We start from the raw sequence: 26,004 nt of genomic DNA, 5'->3' as shown, positions 1-26,004 counted from the left end.
TACTCATGCATTAATGTATCACATTGTAAGACGTAATAAGACTCACTCTGGCACAGACGCCCAGTCTGCACGCTGGAATACACGCTATTATGTCATGACCGTGACGCAGCTTCAAAAATTCGTTTCAAACAGGAAGTACAAATTTGCTTGAAATAACGCAAAAACAACCAATTTACACTTTTTAGTGAAATATAGGTGTCCTAATAGTGTTTTTAGCAGTGTGGGACACATATACGACTGTCAACAGCTCAAAAAATGTGTTTTGGTGTTTCGTGACCCTTTAATAAATACTGCAAAATGGATCCCTCCGTGTCAGTCTCCCCGTTACAGTAATATGGTGCATTTTATGTTGATCTAAACACCAGTGGATAAAAAATAAACACAGGTAGGATCGGGGTTAGTACTTTATGAGCCTGTCCACTTTCATTTATTAAAAACCTGTTGGATTTGTGTTTGACTGTATTCGAACAGCCACAGCCTATTGACACAAAGCCACAGCCTATTGACTTCATTCTTTACCATTACAGGTTGTTTTGTTCATGTTCACTATTCACTAAATTCAAATGATTAAACTTTGCTGGCTAAACCATATTTAGTTTAAAGAAGGCCTTTCATGTTGTTGAAGAGGGTTTTAGATGTTGTTTGAGCAAAGCTGAAAGATGTGTTATTTAAATGTTGTTTGTATGTGTGTGTATGTATGTATATATATATATATATATATATATATATATATATATATATATATATATATATATATGTATATATATATATATATATATATATATATATATATATATATATATATTTGTGCTGTCAATCGATTAAAAAATTGACTAATTAATCTCACCTTTTTTTGAAAATGAATCGCAATTTATCACATTTAAAAGACTGAAATTTGTAATTTTGGCTATTCAAATGTAAAATTAATGTAAACGCAAGACAAAAACTATTTAAATTCAAAATATAATTGTTTATTAGAATTTTTGTTTAACTTGTAACACAGATTTCTTCATGTAAACAACAAACCCACAATAATCCATCAAGATCCTGGCTTGACAGCCATATTTATTATAGAAATAAAAACACAGGCATGTTAGAGCCATTTGAGTTTAAAACAATCAATGCCAATAAAGAAAACATTGATTTCCAAGTTGGATTCTAAGTGGACTGCAAAAAAGTGCCAAAATGCTGGCATTGCAGATATGAAAAATAGAAAATTATAATAACAATTATTTATTAAATACAAACAATTGTACTCATTGTAAAGTTGTATTGCTGTGAGTTGAGAACATTAATTATAAAGTAGAAACAATTTTACTCAGTTCTCTTTTACATTCAGTCAGTTGCTAAGACAGTCCAGTCTGTTGACATTATCGAGGGACAATGTGGCCCTTTTCTTTCGAATGATTTGAGCTGAGAGTGCAACGCAATCTCACAGCCATTTGTAACTTTTTGATTTAGTGGCTACAGATGTTTATGTAGGTTTGTTGCTAAGAAACATGCGCACACACACAGACAGACAGACACAGACACACACCGCACGCAGGATGGGCGGAGTGGAGGGGGAGCAACTCCCTTCAGATTCAACACGCATGATTGCGTTCATCAAATTTGCTTAAATTAACTGTTCTAAAGTATGGCTGTATTTCACAAGGATTCTGACACAACATCGTAAAGCAGTCGCTTGCATGTAAGGGGGAAACAGGTTAAACTCAAGCGGCAACCTCCTGCTCTTCCTCAGGAGGGCAATACAGAAGTAACAGAAACTGCAATTCATCGAAAATCCGCTAGTCCTGGCTCCATAATAGAGCAAAGTTCAATTAAGCCCACTGTTAGAATGGTCAACTTTACAGCAGAAAAAAAGGTGTTTACAGCCTGGTACAAAGAAAAATTTTGGTTCATAAAGCTAATATTACCCTTCATGACAACTGTGAGGGGGTGAATTTTTTTTATAACTCATCATTTCCTTTATATTAGGTTATATTAAGTTTGCATAATTAAGGGCGTGGCCACTTGATTGACAGCTTGGTCTCGCTGTCGCCGTCACTTCACCTCAGCTGACTCCGGCAGATTAGCCAACTGATTTTGGCATATTTCTCTTATTTTTGTTTTGTTTTATGTGACTACACAGTCAGTTTCCTTTTGGGATTATTTCCTACAATTATCAGATTATATTGGATGCTGAGTGCACTTAATTGTGCTTACAAACCATTCACGTGGCCTCCGTTTACCATGTGAGTAAAGTTATATATACCATCTCTATAAATGTATTTGTTTTATTTAAGATCATTTATCATTTATAATGTTCTTTAGAACTGTAATGCACTCCAGAATCTGACAGAGTGATTAGATGTGGACTGTAGAACAGTCATCTGAAGCGTTGTTATACAGTATTATGCTAGATTTTATCAATGGTCATGCATTTACTAACACAGACTATATCTGAAGTGTTTGGAAGTAATTTGCGTTTTACTCCTGTAGGAAAACATCATAAGAACAATGTTTAGTGGTTCAGTGTGTTACAGCAGTGTTTTTAAAAGACTAAACACTATTGATATACAGTCAAGCACATGTGGTCAGAACACAAACAAGTCGCAGGTGATAAAGTAAGCGTTTTCACAAAGTAAAGTGTGTCTAAAGCCAGGTCCAAGCAAAATGCCAGCAAGTGTCTGTAGCTCCGCTCACTCTCCGCCTCTATGCCCTTGTTTGGTATCCCGCTGTGAGTGCGATGACGTGCGAACAAAATGGCGACGGTTGGCCGCGCTTACTTGTGGCTTCTTTTGCGCTCTTCAGAAACCTATGGGTGACGTCACGAATACTACGTCCATATATTTTACAGTCTATCTTCAAACTTAATAACACATTTGAGGGCTCATGCTGAAAGGCAGAGTAATGGGCTGTCTGACAGCTCACGACATCATGTTACTTTCTGAGTACATTTACATAAGACACCAATACTCCGATTTTAATATAATTAAGATAATACTCTTATTAAGAGTCTACCATGTAAGCAGCGATTTTTGACTACCTTAAAGGTCCACCGAGTAACGAAATGTGGAGGTTTTCTTTCCGTTTGCCATGTGGTATCAAACTCTATTATAACAGAAGTCAAAAGTTAAAAATGAAACACCCAAAATTGCATAAAACTCTGGAGAAAACGCTGGAGAGCCTAGTGATGCGACATTAATTGTTTTATTCTGAAACTTGCCTTAAAAAGCGCTTCCTTAGTCTTCTTATCCATATTTCTTTGCATGTTGAACACACGTCGATTACAACAGGAAATATTGCAATAGCAAAGAGGGCAGGTGAGAGTGGACAACCTTGTTGTACTGACTGAGTGGTGCAAAGGGAACACTGATGACTTGTCAGCATTAGATAAGACTGAACACACCGGTCTGGAGTATATTATTCGACCCATAATTTAAATGCCTCACCAAAATGTAAAACAGCAAACATATAGGGCCATTCTACCTGATCAAAAGCTTTCTGCGCATCTAAGGACAGAATAGCTGGGCCTGGTGTCTCTTTATGTTAAGCATATATATTGTTGAGAAGGCGTCGCACATTAAAAAAAGAAAAACAACCAGGAATGAACCCAGTTTGATTAGGATGAATAATGAGAGACAGATAGTTGTTGAGACGAACAGCAAAAATTTTGGTAATTATTTTCCTATGAAAATTCTGAAGTGCTATCGGTCTATAGATGCCTGCAGTTTCAACCTTATTTTTCTTTAAGATAAGAGAGATGTTGGCTTCATACAAGGTGCTAGGTAAAATGTTATTTTCCTTGGAATCAATTATCATTCTGAAAAGAAACGGGGCAAGGATGTTACAGAATATTTTATAAAACTCAGGACTGAATCCGTCTGGCCCTGCCGCTTTTCCAGATGGAAATGATTTAAGGGCAGAGATGATCTCTTCCAAAGTAAAATCAGAATCCAAATCTGTCTTTGCAATATCACTAAGGCTGGGCGTCTCAAAAGAATCAAAAAAATTGGCTAAATCAGAGGGAGTGGCCGTGCTGTTGGAAGAGTACAATTTACTATAAAAATCTTTGAAACTGGCATTGATATCATTGGGGTTAGTCAACAATGTGCCATTTTTAGATTTAATACAGCGTATTGACCTGGAAGCTTGAGCTCCTTTGAGTTGTTGTGCCAAAAGTTTGTCAGGTTTGTCGCCGATTTTGAAATGTTTCTGCTTCAATTTTAGAAAAAGACAGTGTATTTGAGCGCCAAGAATGCGACTGTATTCATATTTAAGTTTCATTATCTTGTTGTAATCTTTAGATGAGTTTGATATCTGATACATCTGTTCTAAATTAGGAAGAGTATTCCGTATTCCAAAAGCTGTTTCTCCCTTTACTTTTGGCAGCAGATTCATAGGAAATTATATGCCCACGCATAACCACTTTTAAAGTCTCCCAGAGTGTAGAATCTGTCACCTCTCCATTGTCATTGAATTCTATGAAATCTTTCAGCTTAGTAGTGATATATTCCACAAATGTATTATCAGCAAGCAATGACGGGTTAAAGCGCCAGAAATAGGACTGCCTTGTAAGAGATAAATCAATGGACATGATAAGGGGACTATGATCAGATATTAATATACCACTGTACTTTGTGTCAATGATGTGCGAGATTAATTGTGAATTGACTAAAAAGTAATCTATTCTACTGTGGGATTTGTGCACATGTGAATAATAAGAATAATCCCTATCCGTGGGGTGTTGGAATCTCCAAATGTCCACTGAAAGTCTGCAGTTAAGCAAATTATTTCAAACTTGCACAGACACAAGTCCAGGAGGGGGGCATGTTTACAGTCTATCTAAAAAAGGGTCTAGGTAACAATTAAAATCTCCCCCAATTATAATATTAAAAGTATTGTCACCTGGGAGCAAATCGAAAACCTTTTGAAAAAAGATAGGGTCATCTATGTTCGGGCCATAGATGTTCAGGAAAGTCAGAGGGATTGAATTTATGGTGCAAGAAACTAATATATATCTGGCATGTGGATCAGTAACCATAGAGTAAAACTGAAACGGAATATTTTTCCGAAAGAGAATAGCCACCCCAGGCGCGTGGGATGTGAATGGTGACTGATAAACCTGTGAAACCCAATTACACCGCAACCTGCGCTGTTCAGTGGCTTTGATGTGGGTCTCCTGTAGGAAAACTATGTCTGCTGATAACAATTTTAAATGTCTAAATACTTTCTACCTTTTTAAAGGATGTCCTAATCCCCTAACGTTCCAGTCACAACTCTACCGAAAGACCCCTGCATAAGAGTAAAAGAGGAGAAAAAGACTCTTATAGTGTAAACACTTCTTTTGTAGTAGTGAACTATAATAGCGTCAAAAAGTCATTGCAAGGAATGTAGATTGTAAATGTAAATCAAAGGCGGCAACACCAAGGCTCCAAAAATACAAATTTATTAAATTAAAAAGACAGTAGGTAGTAAAGGAATGTAGATAGTAAAATAAACACAAACAGAAAAAAACAACAGGCAAGAACGAGACAGTGCGAACAACAACAAAAAGAACGCCCCACCCTTACAGGGTCTAAAAAAACAAGACACAAAAAAAAAGGAAAAGACCCCTCTCCAGGTCCTCGGATGTAAAAGCACGTTATACATGTTACCGTAAAAAAAGGAATAATAATAATAAATAAATTAATTAAAATTTTAATAAAATTATAATAATAAGTAAATAAAATAATAATAGTAGAAAATAAAAACAAAAAACAAAAGAAATGAAAGAAAAACATTAGTAAACATGAAATAATTGTTTAAATCACAATGATAAGCCATAATAATACGAATAGATAAATAAATCAAAACAAAATATAAATAAATTTAATTTAGATAAATTTAAGGAAATCAAATTTAATAAAGACAAAGTTATTAGCAATAATAACAGGTGCAGAATCAGAACATATCACAATCTCAGTGGCAAACGTCAAAGCTGTGTGCGTGTAATACACGCTGGAGGTAGTAGTACTGAGCCCTTCCACGTAACTCTCTGCCTTTGCCGGGTAGTCAAAAGTCACTGGTGCCTCCGCTCCATCCCGAGGCAGCCTGGCCGGGTATCGCAGCGAGAACTTGATGCCGTGTTTCCGCATGGATTGTGTTACATCTCGAAAAGCATTTTGCTGTGACATCACTTCAGCAGTGTAGTCAGAAAAGATGAAGACCCTTTTGCCCTTAAATTCTAGCGACTGCTTTTTCCCACGACGCAAAATCAGCTCCTTTTCTTGGAAATTGTGGATGCATGCCAGAATAGTATGCAGCTTTTTACCGGCAGCTGGCTTGGGCTGAAGAGAGCGATGAGCTTGGTCAACTTTGATTGGGTGAGGAAAAAACTCTTTTCCAAGGAGTTGGGGAATCAGTTTATAAACAAAATCAGTAGGTTTACCTTCTTCTTCCCCTTCTTGTATTCCCACAATCTTTATGTTGTTTCTTCTTGAGCGAGCCTCCAAGTCCGAAACCTTAGCGCGGAGCTGTTTATTTTGTTTACTTAGTTCCGCATATTTGGCTTCCAGTTCCAGAATGTGCGCCTCAAAGTCAATAACTGCTAGCTCGTGATTAGCAACAATTAGCAATAATTGGTTCAGGTGTGTTTGATCAGGATTGGAGCTGAACTTTGCAGGAAGGTCGATTTCCAGGAACAGGGTTGAGCACCACTGCTTTACACAATTCTTTACACAATTCTTTACACAACGCGTAGACATCTGGTGTAATATCACACGTGCTGGGTAAGCTAGGTTTAGCACAAGCTCCGGTAGTTCGCTCGTCGCCATTCTTGCCTTTGCTAGAGACGGTTTCGGTATTTTTGAGTTCCGTCGTACTCTCAAGTTAATCGCAATAGGGCTCATTAACTTTTATTGCTAAAAAAAAAAAACTTGGCAAAATAGCAACTTTGTTGAGGACTTGGAGAGGAGCTCCAACCAAAAACGTCTATACCATATGCATGCGCACTAGCGCCCCCCCCTTTTCAATCTATTTTTAAGTATTCTTTTATTTTCAGAAAGATGAGTGTCCACCTTTTCTTCAGACAGCACAGACTTGCTTGATTTGACTGTCACCTGCCATTTCAGTGGATCTGAAAGAAGGAATTATCTGACTGAAATAGGCTTATGAAGGAATAATGTAACGGGGCTCTATTACATTTAACATTTTCTTAAAACCGGAAATTTCCATTTTCAATTAAGATCTCGCATATCCACATCTATAAATGTACCGATTGCCTCTGTGATTTGTTTTGCCCTGTTCGAATCTGTAGGACTGTAGGGATCTGTAGGGGGGAGACGCGCAATTTCCGGAGGATTATCAGTCGTTTGCGGGCACCTGAGAGACTCTTTATGCATTTCCGGGAGACTTGGGATGTCTAGGATTACATTAATGTTACTAGATATTTTGCGAGCTAGTGTAGCACGCGCCTGATTGGAGTAATGTTTAGAGGAGAGCGGGGGTGGTGATATGTAAACAGGTTATTGAGATTGACTGTTTTGTGTCAGTGTCCAGGGTTGCTGGAGCAATGGGGGTGGAGCCAGCTCGAGCAGGCTGCCACAGAAGCCAGCAAGATTGCTAATGAGTTGGAACAAGATTCTCAAAGTCAGGTTGGGAGATGGCTATGATGACTTTCACCTTGATATTTTAGTGCAGATGTATAACTGACCGGTGAGCCGTCTGACAAAAAAGTGCCCTTCTGAATCAAATCAGCAGTATGCCTGACTCTAACTGCAGTTTCACTTTAACTCATCAACATTTCATTCACGTGCTGGTGACAAACTGGGTTATTAGATGCAAATAAGGAGGGCTGGTGAGAGTTTTATAGAATTTAATAACGCACGTCAAATGGAAAAAAAAAAAACTTCTGCATTTCGCGGTGTGTGTGTGTGTGGTAGGGTAGGGTTAGGGGTGGGGTTAGGTGAGTGCATTAAAAAGCAGTGGATGCAGCTTAGATTGCACTACACCAGATCTGCATCCAGACACTTCTCAAAACAACTGCAAAAACAATTGAAGGATAAGGTAAATAAAGTAATACAAAAACATACAATGTTTTGATCCACCTTTATGCTAAATGAGCAGTTCATTTAATACATTAATCTGATTGGCAAATGCATTTAACCAGAAATACCTTTGACCAATGAAAAATCTTTGCCATTCCCCTACATCAGGGCTATTCAATTAGTTTATCATAGGGGCCGGTTCATGAAAAGCATCCCAAACGAAGGGCTGGAGACATATGACTTGCTATATGAGTGATGACACAACTATAAGAGCCCATATGCTGTATTTGTGCTTATAAAGACACCCACATTTGGCTTTTTCTACATTAAAATGTTAATATATTGTATTTTAAAAAAACTGCATTGTCCAATTGACTTTTTTTTTGTGTACAAAGATTCAAAATGTTGTATTACGCACAACAAAAGCAGTGCATTGTTGAAGTAGGCTTTTTCATTCAGACACATTCACATGTTATGTTTTGAACAGCATAACAATTAGTGATGCAACATTATAGATTTTGGTTGTAAGATATAGTCTGAAGAATAATCATGCTTTCACGGTTATCACGTCTAATTTAGAACAACAAGCTTTATATTAGAGAAGTAGCTATTTAGATTAACTGTTGTTATCATCTGGGTTTATGCATAGGGGAGAACGGGGTAATGTGAGACATTGGTTATGTGAGACACCCCCTGTATCTAGGCAACAGATTATATATATCACTTTATAACAATTTTTTTAAAGCACCTTCCATATCTCCTTTACCTTGAATAATAGGAATTCCTGGTGCTGTGGAAAGCATGTTTTTTCACAAAAATATGTTTTTTGAAAGTAAAAGTAATTTTTTTGCCATCAACTTAATCAACTGTTGTGGCAAAGCAAATTGATTTAAGGAGAAAAACATATGTCATACATGTTGATGAACTACCAACATATAAAACCATGTGAGGATGCTAGCTCAAGATTAGCCTAAATTGCTAAAAAATATATTTTTTTCTAAAATGTGGCGGTGTGGTAAAGTGAGACAAATGCTCTGGGGTAAAGTGAGACAGAAGGTACAAGTTAAATTTAGTTTACCAGACTGTAGGACTTGTGAATGATGCCTTCAAATCAACAGTGACACCATGCAACATCACTTCTGGATTTAGGTGTACTGGAATTTTTCCATTTAACTGAGAAATTTTCCTTGATAAAGCATTTGCTCTATTCATGGTGTCAGACTGGCCAAATCCTGAGCTCCAGCCTGCCACTATACAGAAGATTTGGATGATCTACCCCCTGCAGATGATCTACCTACAGATAGTTCACTAACTGATGCAGCTCATACTGAATTGAACAGACGCACGTCACTTCATAGCTATAGCGGCCGTTTTTCGACTTAACTAAATTTATTTTTATGTCTTGGTCACACAATTTGGAGGGCCAGAACAAATTGCCTCGGGGGCCGGGTTTGGCCCGTGGGCCGCCAATTGAATAGCCCAGCCCTATATTTTGCCACGCCTATTGTTTAAGCATCCAGATAGCCATAGAAACGTCAGAATGAGTGTTAGTTCCAGCATTCAACAGGTACAAACAAGAACCTGCTAATCAGTGATGTAAAAGAATGTTTGCGGGCGGGATGAAACCAATAGCATCTGGAAGCAGCCTTTATGATGCTGAGAATGCGTCTCTCAGCGATGCAATGTTCGACACAACGCACTCAATTGAGCTAGTGACATCATTATGAGGGGTAGGATTAGGGTTAGGTGAGCCTGTTATAAAGCAATGCATGAAGCTCAGATTGTACTGCACCAGGTCTGCATCCAAACCCCTCTCGATGAAACATCGAGACGTCTGACTTGCCGCAACAGTGTTATACATTCATTTTTTTTCAGCTAAGTCCCTTTATCAATTTGGGGTCGCCATAGCGGAATGAACTGTCAACTTATCCAGCACATGTTTTACGCAGTGGATGCCCTTCCAGCTGCAAACCATCATTGGGAAACACCCATACACTCTCATTCGCACATATACGGTCAATTTTAGCTTACCCAATTCACCTATACCACATATCTTTGAACTTGTTGGGGAAACCGGAGCACCCAAAGGAAACCCACACGAACACAGGGAGAACATGCAAACTCCACACAGAAATGATAACTGACCCAGCAGAGGCTCGAACCAGCAACCTTCTTGCTATCAGGTGATTGTGCTACCCACTGCGCAACCGTGTCGTCCAGTGTTATTTAATTTAATTTATAATATTATATTTTTTATATTTTGTTTTATTCATTTGTTTACTTTTTGTAAATAACAGCAATTGTACTTTTATTCTGTGGCGCAAACAGGAACTGTCGTAATAGATGCGTACGTCAGCAAGTACGTCTTCCGGGTGAGAGGACGTGACAGTTTCATTGTAAAGACTTTTTTGTACACAACTTTTATATTTCTTATATTTGTAATATTTGTAATAATTAATATATGATTATTTTTTTAAATATATAAATATATTTGCAAGTTGTCTTTTCAAGCGGACGAGAATTTGCGCCACCACTTCCGACGAGATTTTGCGGGACTTCCGGCAGCGTATGTATCCGTTCTAGCAACAACCCGTGACAGTTTCGATTTGTCTGTTAAACTTTTCGAAAACGTGAAGTAAAACAGATATTAAGTTAGATCGACAACATGATTCCCAGGTACAATTACGATGTTTGATTCTGTCAATACTGCCACAACCGCGATCCATAATCAGTGTAACGTTACCTCATATTATTGTTTCGTTCTCGTATTTGTGTTTGATTTAATATTAGCTGCAAGCATTAGCATTTTTAGTGTTTTGTTTGAGATGTTCAAGGTTTTTATCAGTAGTATAAGATATTTTTAACATATCTGGAGGTGAATTTATCATGTAACTTAGGCTACATGAGGAAAATGCAATGTGCAGTGTGATTTAGGGCCTTTAAAAAAAGTTGACAAAAATATATATGCAAGTATATATATATATATATATATATATATATATATATATATATATATATATATATATATATATATATATATATATATTATATATATATATATATTACGCTGAATTACACTACAAAGACAATACGGCGCGCATAGTCCCATTATTAATATTACAATTACACATTTTTAAAGGAAGTAAGGCAGTTCTTTTAATTTAAAGAACTGTTAAAACAGAAATATACTTTTAGATATAATAATCATATTAAAGTTAAAAAAAATTAGGATAGGGCTGTGTGATTTGGGGAAAATATTTAATTGCAATTTTTTTTCTGACAGATATTGTGATTTCGATTTGATTTGCGATTTAATTTTGTAGTCAAGCTTCAGCTCAATATTCTGTATCGTTGCTTCTTACTGCAAAAATGCAGTAAGTTTTAGTTAAAAAATAAAATGAACAGATATTACATAACTTTTAATAAGCCCTTTATTCAAATTTGTTCATAAATAACAAATTTGTTTGTAATTTGTTAAAAATAAAGACTATTTTTTGTTTTTAGAGAAAAGAGTAGTGAGTTATGGTGTTAGTTAACTCCTGGTGTCTTTGGCCGCCTGTGGTGCTTTTTTAGGTGCTGGTTGTTTTATTTTCTCATGCTGAGGCAACAGTTATGCGACAGTTCTTCCAAATGACCTGATTTTGTTTGGTGTTTGTGACTTTAAAACTGAAATATTCCCATATTACTGACGCGCTGGTTTTCTTTAATATAAATTCAACTATTAATGCTTCTGAAGTGGCAGACACCATCATCCCTCTTGTCCGCACTTTCCTGTTTGTTTTATTGTGGGCTTTCCGTGTTGATTGGTTGTGCAATTCTGATTAGCCAGAACAAAATTGTGCTAGTAAGACTGTCACACACAGACGACAGTCACGCATTTGTGAAGAAAATTTTATATATATATATATATATATATATATATATATATATATATATATATATATATATATAATGTATGTATTTCATATTGCAGCATCTTACGATTAGCTAATTGCAACATTTCAAATCGCGATTGTGATTTGATTTCGATTAATCGCACAGAGCATCTTTACCCATCTTGCACCTTGCTGTGAGGGGTCACAATAGATTAGTTCTTTGTTTAATGCACATCAACTCAAATCTATGTACTATTAACATCTCTACTGCTTAAGTGACAGGAAATTAAAGGACTCTGTTTTCTTTCAGATTCTACAGTCTGCTGTACTTCAACTTTGTGTTTGCACGGCTGATTAACAAAGGTAAACAATTTTATTCACATATAGGTTTTTTACAACGTTAATGGGTTTTTTTTTACAATAATGAAAAACTAAAATAAATAACACACCAATGTAGGGATATAGGCTCGATAATTATAAATATTTAAAAATATTATATTTTTTTGCATTGCAAGGTGATTATATAGACCTATATTCACCATTTCACATACATCAGCATGCAAAAAAAATCCTTTTCTTCATAGCTAATTAACATGCAACTTGACTGTTGCATAAAAATCATAGGTTAAATAACAAAATGTGATTTAATCAAAAAGGAAGTTAAATATATTTTAAATAAGATGAAGGGTGCTTTCACACCAAGATTTTTGTTTCGGAACCTCGTTTGCTCAGTTAGCACGGTTTGTTTGGCATATGTAAAACCACCAATTGCACTCGGATCCGCACCAAAACAATCGCCCTGAGATCACTTGAAAGAGGTGGTCTCAGCACGATTGAAACAAACTCTGGAGCGGAACGATTGTAGTGAGAAAGCAAACGATCCGAGCTCGGTTATATTACAGTGTTTTATGGATATCTAATAGGCATACGGCTATATGAAAAGAGAGTTATGAGTAGGGCGGGAGGTTATTCCAGACATCTCAAGTCTCCCGGAAGTTTCGTTAGTCTCCCGCAAATGCACAGAGACTCCAGGATGCCCGCAAACAAGTGATATTCTCCCGGTAATCATGCGTCTCCCTTCCGGTCCTCAAATACGTTGCGCACCCTTCTCACCCCTCCCCACCGCATCCCTCCTCGCTCCTCAGACACGTTGCGCGCACCCTGTCAAACACCACCAAACCACCATCCCCAACAGCTGAGCTGGACTATGCAAAATAAACCCTGAAACTGACCAATGTGAGGAAAGTTTACTCACACATTACTTGTTTTTGGTCCGTTTAGAAACTTTGCACTGTGAAAGTGAACCGAACCAAGAGCACAGAGCAACAATGTAACAATTTTAATCCCTGTTTCGGAATAACTGAATTGATTCAAGGCTCAAGGCTGTCCGATGTGTGTGCTCGCGCACGGTGACCGCTCTCACGCGCGCTCGTTATAATCAATATGAATATTCCGATCAAACTGAATACTATCTTACATCAACAACACATGGCAAGCACACGTTGATAATAACAAATAATCATATTAGATTACAAACAGCCTGACAAGTTCTTGTTTAGCACGTGTGCAGGGTCTGCAGTTTGGTGTGTGTGTGTGTGTGTGTGTGTGTGTGTGTGTGTGTGTGTGTGTGTGTGTCTGTGTGTCTGTGTGTGTGTCTGTGTGTGTGTCTGTGTATGTGTATGTGTGTGTGTGAAGCAAAGAGAGAGAGACAGAAAAGAGGAGTGTTTTTTTTCGCAATGAGACGAGTGATGTTCCCTCTTTGGTAATTGGGCCAAGTTACATGTGTTCTCGTACATTCACCGGCTGCAACTTAAAGAGAAGGGAGAACCCCGAAACTAATATTATTCGGCCGTGGAGTAATAAGTGAATCTCCCCTGCTATCTCTAACACAACAAAGATATCGGCCTAATTTAGACATCAAATCGATAACGATAATCTTAAAAATAGCATTTATCAGCCGATAATGATATGGCCGTCAATATATCTTGCATCCCTACACCAATGTGTTTTTTAGTTCAGAGTGAGCGAGCGACCCCAGTTCATTTTACACAGCAGGATTTTGAATCGCTGATAGGATCAGATATTTAGCATGCCAAATTAGAGATTTTCTCTAAATGCTTCTTTGATAGTTCACTTTGAGTGACTCTCCTGTAAAGCAGTATCAGTTTTGGCCATTTGTTGACAATTTCACAAAATATGTCATATGTGATTAAAGATTAGGGCTAAAGCTGTGCTGTATGAAGTCGGCAATGAATTTTTTGGTATGTCAGCCTAGCGATTGATTAGTGATATCACTGTCCAGAGCAAAATATGGCAGTAACGCACCAAAAAGCTAATTTAAATTATAAAAAAATATTAAAGAAGAAATCTCTGTAATACAGAGGTACGTTAGTTGGCTAGAATGAGCACACAGCTCTGTAAATGGCAGCAGAGATTGTCTTACTGAATGGAGATAAAAAGGTCTGTATTACTAACTAGGGGTGTAACGCTACATGTTTTTATCCAGAACCATGTTTTGTTGATATACTCTGATCTGATGGCGAATATAGTCAGTTCAGATGTGCCAGTCCAGTCAGTTAGGCAGGAAAGCAGTGCAACTACTGCAACATTCACAAAGAAAATACATCTTTGCCTTTTAAGGCCATGTCCACACGAACACTGTGATGCATGTTAAGGGCACAACACATACCAACAGGCGGCAATAAATGCTTTTATGCTGGTTTCAAACAAATGTAGAATTAATTATTTTTGTGTGAGTAAATTGCATACAATTTGATGCAAACGTGAGAACAGAGGATAACCATCCTGTGGTGTGAATGATGCAGAATACACAATGTTTTGCTGCAATCATGGTGAATTTGCTTCAATCACGTCTTCCATGTTTGGAGGGAACCCAGCCATGTTGTCCATTCAGAACTAGGCTTCGATTTGGATTTGACATCCATATCGCAGAGAGCTGCATTAACTTAAATATAATTTATCTGCCAAGCAATTGTGTTGCATGTAGAAGTTTTCCAAATCTGACCAATCAGAATGGTCCTTACTATTCTTATACCCACCTCCCATGCAGGTGATGCTCTGCTATTGGCTAGAGCAGGGATGTCAAACTCAATTCCTGGAGGGCCACAGCGCTGCACAGTGTAGTTCCAACCCTAATTAAACACACCTGATCAAACTAATTGAGTCCTTCCAGCTTGTTTGAAACCTAGAGTTAAGTGTGTTGGAGCATGGTTGGAACTAAACTGTGCAGGGCTGCGGCCCTCCAGGAATTGTGTTTGGCATCCCTGACTAACGTACACCTGGTGCCTCAGAGGTCAGAGCAGAGAGTGAAAATTAAAACAGAGGAAAAGAAAGCAGTGAAAAACTTGTGCCTAAAAAGAACTGTACATTTGAAATATGTCTGTAACAATGTTGATGGCAGAAGAAGGTGCAGAGCTGACAAACTTTGAAATAATTTTAATAATGACAAAACAAAGAGACGGCATCACCTCATGGGACAGCCACCAAACTGAAAGCAAAGCAAAACAAAATATAGTGTATCCAGGCCTGGTCATCTCTCGCCTTCCACTGTTGTCTATTCTTCTTTTTATATTCAGAGTTCTTCCATGTCACTCAAGACAGGTGGCGCATACAGGTGCTGGTCGTTAGCACTCACGTACCAGCCTCGTACCATTCTCATGACTCTCGGTCCAGCTTGACTCACTACAGTGTCAATATTTTGGCTTTAAGTGAGAAAACATGTCGCAAACACAACAACATGTGTCACAAAACTGTGGTCACGTAGAAAAAACACAACTAATCTCCACAGTCATAAGCAACACAACCAGAGGGAGCTTTGTGCTAAAACATAAGTGCGCATGTTATGATTTAATGTTTACATGTTAATAGGAATTACTTTCAACCATGCTTTCAATCATCACGGTTGATAAAATATAAAGCCCTCACAACACTGCGTTTCTGTTGCATGGAACAAGACTATTGCAAAATGCACATAATCAAAGTTATGTCATTGATGCGACAGCTTAAAAAGAGAGGGGGGGTTATAAGAGACAGGCAGGCTATAACCAGCATTGCTTTTTGTATCAATGATAAACCGCTGTGAGTTTAACTGCAGGCGTTGCGTGGCACAAATGAATATTTTTAAGGTATGTCTTGAATATCTTTATTTGTGTTTTGAATTTGAATAAAATTGTTATATAAATGCCAAATTGTGTGTTTAAAATTTTGATGTAATTTCAGCATCTCTTCAGATCACAGTAGAGGGTTTTATTGGTCGGTCTGCTCTCCTGCCATGTTCCTCAACTGAAGATGCAAGCAAGCAAGACATTTATGTGCACTGGAGAGACAGTAGCAGTAAAAGCGTGTTTGACTTAATCAAGGGTGAAGCTTCAATTGAGCAGCAGGATCAGCAGTACAAGAACAGAACTGAATCTTTCCCTCAAGAATATCTAAGAAGAAACTTTTCCATCAAACTCAACAAACTTCGAGTCACTGATGCTGGAAAATACATCTGCTACATCTCACACTCATCTGAACAACCAGCTGTACGGCTGATCGTCAACGGTGTGTAAAAACCTCATCACAAACATATTATAAGTTTTATTTTAAATTGTCACTGTTGAAGTTTTAGTCTTAATGCTGATCTGTATAGATAGATCTGTTATCACTGCAGTAATGTTGTTGTATTTGTTTCAAAATATTACTATTATCATTTAAATAGATTTATTTGTATTGCAGCCTCTGTGGCAGAAAATGAAAACAAACCAATTAAAGAAGATGACAAAGGAGACAATACGGGATCAGATGGAGAAACTTCACATTGGCTCTTGGTTGTTATTACATTTGCTGTACTAGTAATTATAGGGGTAATCATTGTTTTATTGCGCTACAGAAAGAAAATACAATCTAGCTTCTCTCATGTCACGACTGAAAACTCAGACGACATCGACAAATGAAAAGCAGGTAAACTTTTACATTCCTTTTATTTCACTGAATATTAACTGAATTGTCACATATTTAGCTCTTTTTGATGTAAAATCTACTGGGTCTTAAATCAAAGGAATGACTTATTTCTACATACTGGTCATTTGTACACTCTCTCAAGAAAACAGCATAGACCAAATGTAAATAAGTTACACTCTGCAGAGAAAAAATACTACAATTTGAATGCCTTCTTTTGAAATGATATGCCTGTCCAGTGTATATCAGTACGACATTATAGGTACATTGCTTTCATATACAGTTTTTAATGACCAAAGTTGTATTTATGATAATTTTTGTGGCATATAAAAGCAGCATCAGTAATAACAAACTCGGATAACGGTAGCTTTAACAACACTATCCCTAAGTGAAGAAGCTTTTTCAGAAAGGCAATTTACAAAGCAAGATATAACGCAGCCTTAAGTGTTTTTTAGGTACATTTCAGAATAAACCATTTTTTCAATCAGGTTCAGGTGACAATAAAATGTAACCACTGTGTCCTTTGTAACTCAGCTTGTTCAGTGTTTGTTGGTGTATCCCAGAGCACTTCTGATGCCTCATTGGCACTGACATAGTGACATTAGCCGCATTTCCAGTGCGATTTTATTGGGCTGTGCCAGTAGCCTGGGAGCATGAGAAGAGAGGTCTAAATCATGTAGCATTTCCACTGTCGGGCCAATGGCTTGCAATGCGGCACTCAAACCCCACCCCAAGAACATCCCCCAATTCAAACGTTACACAGTCCACCCAGTTCAGTGGGAATCAGGCAGATAAACCACACCATCGCGTCATAACAAAACAATTAAAATAGAGACAAATGAAACAAACAAATTACATGTTGCTGTACAGAATTACATTACATTTCTATATGCACAGGCCCATGTATTTTCATTCATTATATTCTTTTACTCATCGACCGACTGTTGGCATCATACATTGAGTGGTCTCGCCACTAACGGAGGGATGACTCAGTGCACCATCCATAGTATAAAACCACAGAACTTTTCACAGAGACATATATATTCACATGTTCGTTTCTCAAACAAAAAAATGTAAAAACTAATTATTTGATAAAAGTACTGTTAAATATTTCAGAAAGGCATATCTCCACTGAATCTCCCCAAAAGCATAATTACGATTTAAAATATTAAACATCCTTCCAATAAAGCTCTACATTTAAAATTTCATTTTTTTCAGCACTGCACAGGACTGGATGACAGAAAAGAAGGTCGTGTACATTTTGTTCACCCAAAAATGCTGTTAGTGGGATTTTATTAATATCGTATCCAAATAATTTGTAAATAATATTTCACAACTGCTCTGTTGTTTGTTTTTGCGAAAAGATCAAAAATAATTTTTTCTGATAGACCTTTGTAAAATTAATGTTAAAAATGGCTTAAAATGGTAAAAAAAATTTGTATTGTATATACCTACATTGCTATAGCTTTAGTTTGTTTTATATTGGTTTATTTAATGAGTTTTATTATATACAATATTTGTAATTCTTTAAATGTTTTAAAACTTTAAAAACCCAACCGCTCGCAACATCAACAGAGCTGGGAAGTGAGCAATCTTTCACCTTGTCTCTCACACACATACTGTACATGCATCTAAATACGCATGTTTCATGCACAAACACACTTTTTAAGCTTGACAAAAACTCTTGACAATTGAGTTACTGACTACTGTGTCTTTAATGTGGTGTAGCCTAAAGATTATCATGCATTATTGAAAGATCAAAGAGGATGCAGCAAAGAAATATTACTTATTAAATTAAAACTAGGGTACTATTTTATGCAACACCCTTACATTTTAAAAGGGAAACATAAGGGCAGTCTTAAGCAAAAAAAAGACCCCTAGCCTATAATATGTTTTATGAAATTAAGCTTGCCAGCTATTTGTTTTTTTCCCCCCTTATTTATTTTATTTTACTTTTTTTTTTGGGACATCAACTCGTGTGCAATTAGAAAACTAGTGTTCCATCTTTACGAGACTCGGGCAAACTCCACCTCTGCTTTCACTTTGCCTCAAAGCCCCAGCTAGCCCTCTTTGGCCCAAGCCATTCAGAGGGCCAAAAAAGTCCAGCCGCTGGCCCTAAGGAAGCCCCGATTTGGCTCGATCAGACCCCAGAAGTGACTGTGTGCACACTCGCTTTAGGCGCGACACTGGAAATGCAGCAATTGTAATATCTCCAGAAATTACAACAGAAATAGTGACTGCTGCTTCTCACTCAGGTTGATGTCTATGCTAACAGAGTAGAGATCATCATATATTTATAGGTATTTATTCTCCACAATGATATCAGTGTTGGGAGAAATTTAAATGGTGATTAGCCTTTCTTTCATTTTCATGTTTCTTCTGTTTATGGCCTTCTCAACTAAAACAAAACTACTAGCTGCCCACTACATTAAGGTATTTGCATATGGAGATTTAATTAGCTACGCAAGTGTCAGTGCAGTGACACCACAAATCAAAAATTCTTTTCAGCAAAGCCTGATAAAAAATTTATGTGATGATCATTGTGGTTTCATTTGTTGTATATTAGTAATTATATTAGTAATATTTTTGTACAAAGGTTTATCATGCATACACAGATTGCATCGGCCATTTTGTGCCTAGACATTAGTGAATGAGGCCTTAGTGGAAAAGTGGAAAGGAGGAATGAGCTGCCTGTTACTGCCTTAATTCGGTACATTAGGGCTGTACAACATTTTTTTCCTCATAAATATTAACATGTACATCTGCAATATAGTCACATCAAAGAATGTGCAATGTCAAGTAGGGATTATAGTTCAGATTGTGGGAAGTTTAAACATAATGGAGTGAAAGTTTCATCATTTGCATGTGTTTTAAGGCCTGTAACCATGTAAGCATTTCAGAGTCAAAAGCTTTCATGTGTGAGAATAATGATGTTTGATTATTGTTGTGGAGGGCTATTTAACATTTGATTATTACATTTCTGTTCATGTGTACTGATAGACTCAGCTCAAAAATGTAAAGCACTGTTCATTTCATTTGTGTCTTGTTGTATTACAATTAACTTTTTATTGCAGGAAAACAAAGCATCAATTTTTCCAATATTGTGCAGCCCTGTTCTGAACCACAAGTGTCCTTTTTTTGCATTTGTTCATATTAAATGTATTTTGTATAATTTTTTTGACAGAATTGTAATCATTCAACAAATCAGACTCAAACAGAAAACCTTTATTTATTTATTTATTTTATTTTATTTTTTTTTGTGCAAGATATGCACAAGAAAAATTCTTTGTTTTAAAATCCTCATTGTTGCCCTGCATGTTTAGGAACTCAACTTGCTTAGAAAATGTGCAGATCTTTATTTGCTTGATTACAGTATAATTGACTTTTAAACTAACTTCAAGTTATATACAAGCTTCCAGATAATGTAAATGGTGATGTTTTTAACTATAGAGAATGCAAATAAATAAAGTGTCAATTCCAAGTAAAGTCAAAATTCTGACTTTGTATCTTCCAATTCTGAGAAAAAAACTCAAAATTCTGTCTTTTTTATCACAACTGTAAGATGTAAACTGAAAATTGTTATTAAAATGTAAATTTATCAAGTGAATAAAGTACAAGTTATAATGTCAGAATTGTGAGATAAGTTGCAATTGAGTTAAAGTCTTGAGTTCTGAATGATAATTCTAAGATATGAAGTCCAATTTCTGAAATTTAAACTTTTTATCTCTGTATTCTGACTTTATGGGCGTACTCACACTATGTACAGTTGCCTGGAGCCGAGCCGAAGCACGCTTGTCCCCTCTCCCATATCCCCAGACGGCCCGCAACCACCTTGCATTTATTAAACAGTAAGAATGATTAGTAAATCCATATGAAACAGTCCCTTAAAAGTCGCATCTCATCTTCAGTTTCAGGCTCAGGCGCGTTTTGCACTCACACACAAGCGTACCGCGCACTGAGCCCAAGTGAACCACGCTCTGGCACACCTCTTCCAACCAGGCCAGGGCCGGCCAAGTGAACAGTGTCTGAGCCCGATTCAGAGCACTCACACTTCTTAAACGATCCAAGAAACAGACCTGGGCACGGTTCGGATAGCATAGTGTGAATACGCCCTATGACTTGCAATTTCAAGTTTACATTTCACAGTTTTGAAAAAAAGGTCAGAAGTGCAGTAACAGTGCTTATACATTTAGCCTGGCTTCCAGACAATCAAAATGTTTGACAGTATGTGACCTGTGGTGTATCTCTCTTGAAAACTAGATGCTGTCTGCAAGCAGTGGAGGCTGCCAACAAAACTGCTATGGCCTCTACAAATTTTGTAGGGTAGGTTACTGTAATTTTGATCTGATTTGCTCTGCAGTGTACATGATTCTGCAAGAATGGAAAGCAGTGCATTTATCAACAGCTCATCTTGCTTGATATGCTTAAAGTGACTCTTAAATAAAGATGGGTGGGGAAGACCATCATTGTTGCCTAATTACAGTTGAATAAGTGTGTGCGTCACAACTTTGCTATTCGGACATAGCACTCGAAAGCTGTAAAAATGTCTTCTGTGTAAAGCTCTGCTTTCAAAGATCAACAAACAAGTCAGAACAATATTGGGTATGAAAAGATTAAATTCAAAGTTGCCCATCAAATTACTACACTGCAAAAAATGCTTTTCTTAGATTTTTTGTCTTGTTTCTAGTCTAAATATCTTAAATCACGAAAAATTTTCTAGACAAGCAGAACATATTGTCTTGTTTTAAGACAAAAAAATCAAAGTGAGAAAAGCACTTTTTGCAGTGTAAGCATACGCATCAGAGCTCTATTAATTCTATTCCACTATCAAGGGTAACCTTTTGGTGGGCGTGGTGGATAAGAGAAAGTTTCAGTCACATCATTCTCGCTCGAGGAAATGTCTAGAGTAAAGCTGTACAGGTCGCTTATCATATGAGAAGCACTTCTCACAAAACAGACGCTTTAAACACATTAATACTTCTGTACAAATGTTTATTACTAACTTTTCTATTACCAGGATTTGATTACAACTGCAGATGAATGACAGCGCGAAATAGCCTACTGTAACATCTGCAATCATATTAAATGAATGAATTAACATATATAAACACACACAGCCCTTTACAGTCTCCGATATGTTACAAACTACAGACGAACTACACACAGCAGACATTTCGTCCTCATTTGGGTTCAAAACAACACAAAGTATAGCCTACATTCTGTGAAAACCTCTTATCTTTGTAATCTTTAGCAGCATGTAAAGCCTCTGTTAGAGAGTCATTCCATCATTCTGAGTTTAAATTAGTCCAAAAGGTAATGATAAAAATCAAAACAAGGCAGTTTGTTCATGTTTGCTGAAGACATATTGTGCTTTTTCCCGGCTTCTTTTTTTCACGCTTCCCTCTAGCGTTTGTCAATTTCTGACTAGATCAGGTTTCAAAAGCACGTCAATAATCAAGCGTACGTTATTATCATCAGCTCAAGAAGTTTGTTATTTCAGATATAGACGTGCGGCGAGCGCAAGCAAGAAAGCGAAACCACTCGTGCTTTAGACTGGCTCGTAACAAAATCTGAGTCACAGAATAGATTCTGCTCTACTCCATGGCTTTGTGGCTGTTCATTAAGACGAAGACAAGGTTTGTTTGAGCCTGGATCGACCATGGCTCATTATTATATGTATATATAATTCCGCTGTGATCTCTCGGCTGTGCGTTTATTTTAAACATGGCGGGTCTTTTGTTTTCACTCTGGCTTGTTGGGTAAGCGAATGACGTATCTCTGTAAACCAATAGCGTTCAGCGTCACGTCTAGCTCCACCTTTTGGTACCCTTTCTCGTTTTTGGGACCCTTTCGAAAGGGTACCAGGTTAAATATTTTGAAACCTAAAAAGGAACCACTGTTATATATTAACCGTAATTAAGCCTTTGAATGTCACTTTAAGCTGAATACTAGTATCCTAAAAAATATCTAGTAAAATATTATGTGCCGTCATCATAGCAAAGATAAAAGAAAACAGTTATTAGAAATGAGTTATTAAATCTGCTTAAACCAAGTGGCAACCTCCCGCTCTCACTCGGTAGGCCAATACGGAAGTAAATGAAACTGCAATTCTTCGAAAATCCGCTAGTCCTGGCTCTATAATAGAGCAAATTTCAATTGAGCCCACTGTTAGAATGGCCAACTTTACAGCAGAAAAAAAAGGTGTTTACAGACTGGTACAAAGAAAATTTTTGGTTCAAAAAGCTAATATTACTCTTCATAACAACTGTGAGGGGGGTGAATTTTTTTTTATAACTCATCAGTTTCCTTTATATTAGGTCTGCATAATTAAGGGCGTGGCCACTTGATTAACAGCCGTCACTTCACCTCAGCTGACTCCGGCAGATTAGCCACTGATATCGGCATATTCATCACATTTTTGTTTTGTTTTCTGTGGCTTTACAAAGTCAGTTGCCTTTTGGGATTATTTCATACAATTATCAGATGATATGGGATGCTGTGTGCACTTAATTGTGCTCACAAACCATTCACGTGGCCTCCGTTTCCCATGTGAGTAAAGTTATATACTTGTAAACCATCTCTATTAATGTATTTGTTTTATTTAAGATCATTTAGCATTTATAATGTTCTTTAGAGCTGTAATGCACAGTATCGCATCACATTGATTAGCTGTAGGGTCTAGAACAGTCATCTGAAGTGTTATCATACAGTGTTATGCTGGATTTCATCAATAGTCTTGCATTTGCTAACACAGACTATATCTGAAGTGTTTGGAAGTAATTCGCGTTTTTCTCCTGTTGAAAAACATCATAAGAACAATGTTTAGTAGCTCAATATATTATACACAGTGTTTTTAAAAGACTAAACACTTTATTGATATAGTGTACAGCCAAACACATGTGGTCAGAACACAAACGAGTCGCAGGTGATAAAGTATTAAGCTTTCTGCCAAAGTAAAGCGTGTTTGAACCAGGTCCAAGCAAAATGCCAGCAGTGTCTATAGCTCCGCTCACTCTCCGCCTCTTTGCCCTTGTTTGGTATCCTGCCGTGAGTGCGAACAAAATGGCGACGGTTGCGCCTCTTTTGCGCTCTTCAGAAACCTATGGGTAACATCACGGATACTACGTCCATATTTTTTACAGTCTATGGTTTAAACTCTGTTTTAAGCATCTTTACTGTAAGAAAAACACTTTAGCTACAAAAGTCCTTTAGTCAAGAGCAGTGAGTGATTTTGTCCTTTTGTTGTCATGAGAATATCGCGTGCTGTCACTTTAAGAATAGTGCAGCTCTGATATGGTTTCTCTTTCACGTGTCTTGTTTGAGAATCAAAACAAATGAGGGTGAATGTGAATATTCACTAAACACTGTGCTCTGACACAAATGTGCATGCATTTGACCATTAAAGCGCTCGCATTAAGATGGCGTTAGATGTGTGTGTGCTCTGCTGTCCGAGGCTAAGCGCACACACAACGGCACGTGCTCTTTCGCGCTTTTAAAAACATGAATGATACATATCCTGTGCTGCAAAAGTTACAGTAAAGTACAGAAAGGGGGCGGTATATGAAGCAATAATCGTTCATCTCGATTAATGGTTTTTCATAATCGTTAGGAGCCAAATTTGAAATCGTAACTGTATTTTCAATTAATTGCACAGCCCTATCTTATGGTGTCTGATAAACAATTCCACAGACCAAGCATCCTGTCCTGTCTCCACAGTGCCTAACCAGGGCTCAGATGAATCACTGCACACATCTGTTTTAATAGCATGAACTGTTTTGGCTGTTTTATTGCTGTAGTGCCCTTTTTTCCATAGGTGTGACAGGTAGCATCTCTAGCTGGACACTGCCATTTCCCATGACCTGGGGCCTCATGTAGGAAGACTTGCGTTAAAATCATACTAAAACATTGCGTACGCACAAAGCTGTAAATGTGTGTACGCAGTAAAAAATTCAGATGTATGAAACACTGTGTATGCCGAGTCATACGCATATTTTTTTTGTACATCCGAATGAACATAAAACTGAGCCCACGTGCACGAGTGCAAAACCCCTCCCTGCCTCCTCTACGGTATGAATATGCTAATTACTATACTTTGGCAAAACCCAACGGAAAAGCAATGGCAAAAGCAAGCAAAAAGAGAAACTTTCAACAGAATGTAAATTGGAGGTGCTGCTTTCGGAGGTAGACCGGAGTTTGTCCTCCGGAATTACTTAACAAAAGAAAAAAATAGAGTTAGCTGATAGTTTAGCTGATGCGGTTTACACAGTTGGGTCTGAACATCACACTGATTGGATTAAAAAAAGAAATGTGCGATGTAAAGGTGTACAATTTTTTAAAGTCTGTAACAGCGTGAGTGGCTTAGCTTGTAAAACGCATGGCAACATGTTTTGACACGTTCAAGCATGAACTCGGTTCGAATCCAGCATCTGATGAAGACGTTCTTTTTTTCCCTGCTAAATATAAAATTTTGTCCACTTTTCATCACGAGGAAGACAAGAAGGAATCATTAATAAGTATGTGCATCATATATTATTTGCACATTTATTGAATGGAAATGTTTCTGATTCACGTATACAAATTCGTCTTCAGGTGGCATCTTTATAGCAATGAGTGTGCAGTCGATTGCTCCGATTACATTGGACAAACCGGCGACTGCTGCAAATTGTGCTTTAATGTTTGACTGGTCAGCTGCATGGTATGGAAACCTTATATACCTGCTAGACATGTGGATGAACCCGTCCCATACAGCTGCCATTGCACGGCTCAAAGATACGTTGTAGTATGCAATTTAACACATCTGCCTCTCGGAGTCGCCAATGGAATTAAAACAAACACACACAAGAACTAAGCGTACGCCAAGCATGAAGTTGGTGTGGACCAACACACATTCTCGCGTTCATTTCATCGTTAGTAAATCCAAACGTGAGCGTGAAACCTGGCGTACGCAAAGTTTTTGTGCGTACGCAGCGTTGATACATGAGGCCACAGGTGTTTTCTCCCCTTAAATCAATCTGCTGCTTTTTAATAACTTCTTATTGTCGTGCCATATTAGCAGCTTTCTCAAGAGTGAGCTCTTTGTCAAGTTGCATACGCTTAAATAATGTGCTGTCTCTTAGCCCAACTACTAATCTGTCTCTGAACAGTTCATTCTGAAGAGCACC

The 26,004-nt window shown here is 37.4% G+C and overlaps 1 protein-coding gene and 1 long non-coding RNA gene across 3 annotated transcripts in view; one reads left to right on the top strand and one right to left on the bottom strand.

The window, feature by feature from the left end:
• LOC137488949 (uncharacterized) overlaps nucleotides 1-26,004 on the bottom strand; it is a 54,331-nt gene that overhangs the window by 11,101 nt on the left and 17,226 nt on the right. The gene's annotated exons all lie outside the window — the stretch shown is intronic.
• On the top strand, nucleotides 10,563-21,306 carry si:dkey-208m12.2. Of its 2 annotated transcripts, XM_087302283.1 has the most exons (5): nucleotides 10,563-10,685; nucleotides 12,195-12,247; nucleotides 16,124-16,447; nucleotides 16,622-16,846; nucleotides 21,104-21,306. In XM_087302283.1, the coding sequence occupies exons 1-4, from the start codon at nucleotides 10,675-10,677 to the stop codon at nucleotides 16,837-16,839; spliced, it is 606 nt and encodes a 201-aa protein (XP_087158409.1). In that variant the 5' UTR covers nucleotides 10,563-10,674; the 3' UTR covers nucleotides 16,840-16,846; nucleotides 21,104-21,306.

This window comes from Danio rerio, chromosome 22 (assembly GCF_052040795.2).
Source record: "Danio rerio strain M-AB ecotype USA chromosome 22, GRCz13ab, whole genome shotgun sequence".
NCBI classification, from domain to species: Eukaryota; Metazoa; Chordata; class Actinopteri; order Cypriniformes; family Danionidae; genus Danio; species Danio rerio.
Note: the sequence above shows the minus strand (reverse complement) of the source record. Positions and strands in the feature narration are given on the sequence as shown.

Bases quoted from the DNA above. Each gene is read 5' to 3' on its own strand.
- si:dkey-208m12.2 (XM_087302283.1), top strand. The intron at 12,248-16,123 runs GTAAACAATTTT...ATGTAATTTCAG, and splicing joins TGCACGGCTGATTAACAAAG to CATCTCTTCAGATCACAGTA. The intron at 16,448-16,621 runs GTGTGTAAAAAC...TTTGTATTGCAG, and splicing joins TGTACGGCTGATCGTCAACG to CCTCTGTGGCAGAAAATGAA.